Below are 7652 nucleotides of genomic sequence, written 5' to 3'. Positions count from 1 at the left end.
TATAAAGGTTTTCATGTATATTATAAAAATAAAAACAAAAATTATGTTTCTTTTTCCATTGCATTTAATCTTCTAAAAAAAATCACCGTGCACCCTTGATGTAATAATCACTCTACAAGTATAAATGTTTGTGGAATGTGGAGGGCAAGAGCCAAGATTCAAGTCTCCAGAAGGGAGCTTTACACATACATACACTTAGATTAGGATAGAGTAGAAATTCTATCTTGTATATAAAAAAAATCTTCTAAACAAAAATTTTGCAACTTTATTTTTTCATTATAAAGCATCACCAAGTCCACCAATTAGTGTGTAAATGTCGTGATAGAAATCCAATGTCCTACCAAATCAAAATTATCAAGTGCAAGGATACAATTTAAAAGGAGGAAAGAATGAGTTCTATATGCTTCTAGTTATTTTAAAAAAGTAAATCTTACGTTTCACTTATTCAATTAGGACAAAGAATCCTCTAGGCAATTTTACTGGATGTGCGCATATCTATAGGAGTTCCAATGTTTAGTATTGAATTATGAGAATTTATATTACGCAAGGTCAAAATTTTTCTGCATGTTTCTCTTGTTTGGGACAAATTCCTAAGTTAACTTTGAGTGATTTTGCTTCTTTCAAGTCTTTTAACCGAGGGTAGAGCAAGCAAGACATCAAAGTTAAAGTCTCACGGATATAATAAAAAATTACAACAATTTTATAGTATTTTTAAATTAGTCTACAACCTCATATATGAGTGATTATTGTGAGGTACAGAAATTCAATAAAAAGAACATGCCACGTGTCATACCTAAGGCCGAGGAGGCCACTCTAGCTCCGAGAAGATCACGTCCTCGGACGGTGAGGCCACTTCAGTGGCACATTATCAGAAGAGGTCACACTGAGGGAAAGGAACTTCAGGGAAAGGACCAGCCCTGACTAAAGAAATGGAGGTTGTCATCCCATTTAATACTTCCCACCAAACCTCCTAGTCACATTTATGTAGAGAAGACCCTTGAACAGTGCTTCCTTGATTGCCGCAACTCATAAGGGGTTTGAGAATGTGTCTGATAGGACAATCACTCAAGTAGTAGCCTGGGCGACCAACAACTAGAGGGCCAAGATCATCCAAAGGGAGCTATATAATATGAGAGACCCTCTAGAGGAGGGGGATCTGAAAAAATGGTGGGAAAAGATACTGTAACAACTTAGAACAAAAATTGTAACCAAGTATAAATGAATATATTCAAGAACTATTTTTTCGGACTTTGCTGATGAGCGATTTTTCTCACATATAGTTTAATTTTCTTTATTTCTCTATTATCCTTGATCTGCTGTGTGCGTTGATCCTTCCGCGAAAGTCTAGCCTTCAAGTACACTTTCTACAAATTCATTGTGCCTGGCTATTTGGGCCCTAGTATTGTTGATTTTTGGGCCTAGGATCCAAGTCTCGCCCCTACCATTATTAAAAGAAAAATCAAAATTGTAAATGCGATGGACCCATATATAAGGTGGTAAGATAATTCAGACAGGTAGTTTTTTTTTTTTTTTTTGCCGTGCCTAATTCTATTAATATAAAATTTATTCAACAAAAAAAGAAAAATCCAGACCTCCACATGCTACACCAAACCAAGTTGGGCCTACTGTGCAATTGCACATGGCTTAAACTTAGAACTTGCCTAGTTGGGCCTACGGTCCAATTACACCTTTAATTCAGCTGTTCAACTCGTTCAAATTGTTTTTTTTTCCTCAAAAAAGAAAGAAAAAAAAAAACAATTTTTTTTTATATCGGAAGAAAGAAGTTTCTTTTCCCCTTTTGTTTTCGTTGTTTTGCTTTTGGAGCTTTAATATCTTCGCTTAGTCAGGGCCTTATTCACAACTCACAAGGGGGAGAATTTGACACTTTGTTCACTTTAAAATTATACTAACCTCATTACACGCACTTTGTGCCATGTGATGAGGCTATTTTTTTTTTTTTTTGCAGGCTCTTTTTTTTGGGTTAGGTATTTTTTTTCTTTTATATATATATATATATATATAGGAACATGGGGTAGTGAGAAGTTTTATAGAACATGTATTTTTTTTTTTAAAGAGAGTATCAACTTATGACATCCACTCTCTCTTGATAATAGTTTTTTATCATCAAACCAAGATACCAATCAGTTTTTAGTGTAAACGAAAATTGAACTCCAAATTTTTTATTCAACCATCAGGGAATTTATCAGTAACTGGAACCCACAACATGCGGTAGTTTTATAGAATATGGGTAGGTTTTATTTGTTTTTAATTTTTGTTGATTTACGATTTTAACCTCATTTTTCATGTTTTAGGAATAAAAATTAGGTAATTAAATTAGAGATATTTTTGGAAGTCAAAAAGAGTATAATTAACTTTATAAATTCTTTTCATATATAAAGATGAAACAGTGCGTTATGTTATTGTAAAAATATTAAAATTAACTTTAAAACAATATTGTGAGTTTCAATTAACTCAACTAACAAATTTTTTTTGTTCTTGAATAAGAGATCTTGGGTTCAAACCTTGCTTACACCAAAAATCAATTGGAGTTTTGGCTAGATGAATCATTATGAGACACTATAAGTTAAAATTTTATTATATCTAAAAAATATAAATAAAACAAATGAATAAATAAAAACTTCAGAACAACATTGTTAAAATATAACCATTTCAAAAATTTTAAGAATATTGATACTAATGGCACTCACAGTTGATTATAAAGGATTTTAAAAAGAAAGTTTATGAATCTAGGGTTGAAGGTTGAAACCTTAGGCCCAAAATGTTTCAGTGTAGATCATATTACTCTCAAAGTAGGTCATCTCTAAAGAGTCATTTTACTTGAAATCACAGGTTATAAAAGGTAATTAAAAAAAAAAAGAGAAGAAGCTATAGGCTCCACTATTTCTCTTCCTATCATTTCCCAATAAATTGCAACGCAAATGTAATGTTAAATTATAGCATAAAACTATGCAGTTACATGTCTTAAACATGCCCAAAGCTTTGTAGTTTAACTAACACCTCTTCATGCATAAAGCGCTTAGAGGTCTAGTGGAGAAAAGGTATGAGCTGCAAGGTTAGTAACATGTTGTAACTATCTCAAAAAACCAAAAAAAAAAGTCTTAAATATATATTCATAGAATATGGACCAAGATTCTGCAATCATTTAGACAATCTAAACAAGTTTGGAGTTAGGACCTGAAAAGGAAAAAGTCAAGCAGGAAATATAAGACAATCCTCTCCAACTGCCTTTACAGACTGAAGTTAAAATAACAACAACCAAAACAAAAACAAAAAAAAACAAAAAAAGTCTTACCCAAACACAAAGCCTCCACTCTTGTGGGGTTTAGAAGAGGTGATTAGTAAGTAGCCTTGCACTATTTTTTGTTTTGGAGAGGTTGATTCCAGAAAATTTCAAATTTCAATATGAAGTAATTAATATTTAATGCACATTATAAATGCCAACAAAAGGCATCAATACTGATCCAATCCACAACTTCCCATCCTTCTCTTCCACTTCACTGATAATCCTTATGGTCTTTCCTTCACTATCTTCTAAAACTTCCAAAACTTTTCCTTCCTCACTTAATTTTATAGCAGTGGCATGGGCCTTTCCTCCTATTAATAGTGAGTGCAGCTGTTTGAAGCTAAGTGGAAGTCTTAACAGTGTGTTTCCAAGCCATGAGTTAGACAGAATCCATCTTGCGAAAAGTCCTTTTTTCGCATGTAAGGCAACCCAAAACTCCCCTTTTGAATTTCTTCTTACATTGTCTGGAAATCCTGGAAGCTCAGCAAAAATATCAAACTTTCCAGCATTAGGACCATGTAGCCAGAGCCTAAGGATTCGACAAGTAGTGGTTTCAGCTACAAGTACAAATGAGCGGTCATTGCTCAATGCTACGCCATTAGCAAAAGCAAGGTCGTCTAGTAAGACTGTTACTTCTTTGTTTGATTTATTGTATTTAAGTAACCTGCCTGTCTTGTCTAAATTTAGGATTGATGACATGAATTGCCTGCAAACCAAAATAACCAAAAGTTTTAAGATTTAAAAACCTCTTATTAAAAGTTACATGAGAAGTTAGCTTAAATTCCTACTCATTGAAATTTTACCGATACGTTATTAAATGGATTAATAAGCTGCAGCACAAGTACTCCTAGTGTGTTTTGAACCCACAAGAACCCCACTACCCCCCCCCCCCCCAACAAAAAAAAAAAAAAAATCTTGTGGGAGGTGGAAGTACTATTTGGGCCAAAACTTAATAGCAGAACTGACATGTTTAGTCATTGGGATTTTGGGATAAAGAGACTTTCTATTGTTGGGTGTCTATTTCTTTCTTCTTCTTATTTATTTATTTTAAATCAGAAGCTGCAACAAGTTCAAGCATTTGCAGTGATTCCAGATTACAGGTCACTTGAAATGTTGAAGTCCAATGAGTTTACACGGCACAATCTATTTACACCAAATTTCCTTTAAACTCTTCAATGGCAGATTTGTTTGTTTCTTGGATTCATATCTTTTTCTCTTTTTCTTCTTTCTTTTTTTTTGGGGGGGGGGGTTTGGGGGTGGAGGGAGAGGGATCACTATTGTATAAGGCTTTAATTCATGGGGACATGTCCTATTGTTGAACCTCCTCCTTCTCCTTTACCCCCCATGCTATATATGGATAATTCTCTTTCAAATCGCTTCTGGAACCTCTATAGCAGGACAGAATGCAACTATGTCTTTGTGATTAAAATAGTAAGTTACCTTCTTTGGAAACTTCTGCTTGTATCTGTGAAATAAATCACATCTTCATGCTCATCAATATCCATATCATTGGTGAAGCGTAAGGGCTGGCCTTCAACTTCAGTGACCACTTGAGTAGCCAAACCACCAGCAGGCCCTACTACTTGGAGACCAAAGTAGGCATCAGCAATATAGAGATTTCCAGTTTTCTTTTCAAATCGTAGTCCCAAAGGCCTCCCACATACGTGCTCCATTTCTGGTGCAAATGGACGAAGACACTCCTTCCTTGTAAAAGTACAGATTTTAATTAATCATAATTAGCAAAATTACACGTATTGTTGTAAACAGAACAAGGGAAATTTATTCATTAGTTTAACTATAACGGAATGGGAGTGTGCCTACATTGTTTTGAGCTTACACAACACACAGCTGTGAGACATGACATCATTATCCCATTTCAACTAAATTCCACATTCTTATTCTTACATCATTCCTTACCTTATTTAAAATCTAATTCCAAATACATTTCTAGATTAAATAGAGATGGAAAGAATAATTTCATGTGACAATTTCAACTCAATAAGACACAACCTGATTAATCAAGCATGTGTAATAATCTGATCAGGCAAGAAGCACTCCCCATATTTTTTAAAACTTACTATTTAAAAGATAAAAGACTTATTAAATTTAAAAAAAAAATTAAAAGTAAAAAGAGCCTAGAAAGGTTTGGGTAGTCTTTCTTTTTCTTTTTGGTTTGACACCCCATCTTCATCATATACAGCTGAACATTAACTATACACTGCAGTGAGTGAAATCTTTTTGGAATTGTCCAGTATGTTCTATGAAATCATTTTTTATGGTGATGCTATAGAAATTTTTTTTTGTTGGAGTATGTTTTCCAGACTAAAATTTATGCCCATGTGCTAAGTTTGACATGTTCCTCTAGACAGTGACCCTCTGTAGTAAAGGCTTGTGAAGTAAGCTGCGTAGTAGATAGAAGCCAAGCCTTATAGCTACTCCTTGATTCAGTTATTTTACAACAGTAATTATCAATCTACAACAAGGCATAGTTGATGCCATTACTCTCAAGGATGTGAAATTATTAGAATAAGCATGACCAGTGGCAACATAAGTGCATAGGGCTCCCAACTAGAGAAAAGCAATTTCTGTTATTTGTTTAGCCGTATTGTGGGAAAATGCATTCAATGTGTGGGATGTTTTGGGGTTCTGTGAAATGCTATCTTGCCATGTATTCTACTGTTTCTATTTGATCAAAAGGAGAATCGTAATCTAACATGATACTGTCAAATGGCACACGTTGAATTGGCTCTTCTAGTTGTGTGGTCTGATTTTAATTAAGCTCATACAAAATCATGTTTTGCATATCAAATCTAAAACCTAAATAGAAAATCTGATTAGACAATTCCTAATAACACAAATAAGACATTCTAAAATCTAATTCATATGATAAAGATACTCACCAAAAGTATGGAAAGACCTAAAACAACCTGTGTGATATTTTCATATACATAATCCTAAGAAAAATGTATACGGATTTCAGTATGGAACCAACAGATAACAAGATACCCCAACAGCCCAACCATATTCAGTCAAATGTGAAAATCATATATGATCCTAATCTATATCATTTCCTTATAAAATAAAAGTTTGTAAACTGGAATGCATTTGTTGTGTTTTATTGTGTCTAACTCACATTTAAGAAGAAAAAGCTTGTGTTAAGAGTCACCCTGGTTACAATTGCCCTTCTCTGCAGAAATCCTCCCCAGTTAAAAAAATGTATACATTAGAAAGTGATTAATACATGAATTGAAAGACATGATTAATTCTTTGAATTAAGTGCACCGAAACCATCATAGACTAATTTCACAGAGGCTTGGTCTAATTATTGGGTTTATCATATCCTATGTGAAGCATAAGAAATACTGCAGAGTCAGGAATTTTTGTTTGAGGACCGAGTTATGGTACTGATAAATTTGTCATGACAAACCCCCAGTCTGCACGCACACAACACCTATACATATATACAGAACTTATTATCTCTTACCAAATATAATACAATTTTTGTATTATTATGCATATCCATAATGAAATTCTTAGAAATCCATTTTCAATATATATTATCAAATCGTCTAACAAAGGTAATAAATAAAAATTGCAATCAAACCAATTAAGTCTTTAAAGCAACAAACTTTACAATAAAAAACTAGGTAGTGATTAATTGTTACTAGTACCTATTAGAAGTGGTGAAAGCAAAATCAGTCCAACCAAGGGCAGGACCTTGCCATTTGAGAATCCGACCATCAGCCACACCAGTGTACGGCCCTTCTCCATTGGGATCAAAAGCTAGGCTCTCTGGTCCCAAACCTCCATTTACTTGTATAACCTCTGCTTCGTGAAGCTGGTCATGGGACCCAGGAATTGTTGATGGTGCAAAGAGACCGAGAGTTTTATTGGCTGGGTTTAACAGACCCAAGATGATGGAAAGCACTGCTAGTGTTGCTGCTATGATCACTCTAAACTTCGAGTCCATGATTTTTTTTTTTTTTAAACTGAAAATGGGCTTTCAAATAGAGATGAAATATTGGAGTGAGAGTCTCTCTATCTATCTGCGTTTCCAAAGTACAATATGTAAACTGTGTGTGTGTGTAGTGGACTGGTCCTTGGTTGTTGGGAAGCAGTTGAACTTGAAGCTCGTGGCACACGTGCTGCCTATTTTCAGAAAGTCTCACACAAAACTATTATATTTTGTTGTCCGCGTTAGTGATGCTGCATATGGCGGACGTAGGAGATACCTTCTACTAAATATAGTCTTAGGTTGTTATATACACACACATCATTATAAATTTAGGGGACGTTTATTATTGTGGTTTGAACAATAATTTTTTGTGTTTAAATAATATTATTTATT

The 7652-nt window shown here is 34.0% G+C and overlaps 1 protein-coding gene across 1 annotated transcript; it reads right to left on the bottom strand.

Moving 5' to 3' along the window:
- Positions 1-3107: 3107 nt before the first annotated feature.
- LOC142609569 (protein STRICTOSIDINE SYNTHASE-LIKE 10-like) lies at positions 3108-7390 on the bottom strand. The gene is made up of 3 exons (XM_075781184.1): positions 6976-7390; positions 4745-5008; positions 3108-4010 (listed from the first exon to the last, which is right to left on the bottom strand). The coding sequence occupies exons 1-3, from the start codon at positions 7272-7274 to the stop codon at positions 3440-3442; spliced, it is 1134 nt and encodes a 377-aa protein (XP_075637299.1). The 5' UTR covers positions 7275-7390; the 3' UTR covers positions 3108-3439.
- Positions 7391-7652: the final 262 nt, after the last annotated feature.

The sequence above is a fragment of the Castanea sativa genome, chromosome 9, assembly GCF_040712315.1.
Source record: "Castanea sativa cultivar Marrone di Chiusa Pesio chromosome 9, ASM4071231v1".
In the NCBI taxonomy this organism is placed as follows: Eukaryota; Viridiplantae; Streptophyta; class Magnoliopsida; order Fagales; family Fagaceae; genus Castanea; species Castanea sativa.
This window is presented reverse-complemented; position numbering and strand designations above follow the sequence as displayed.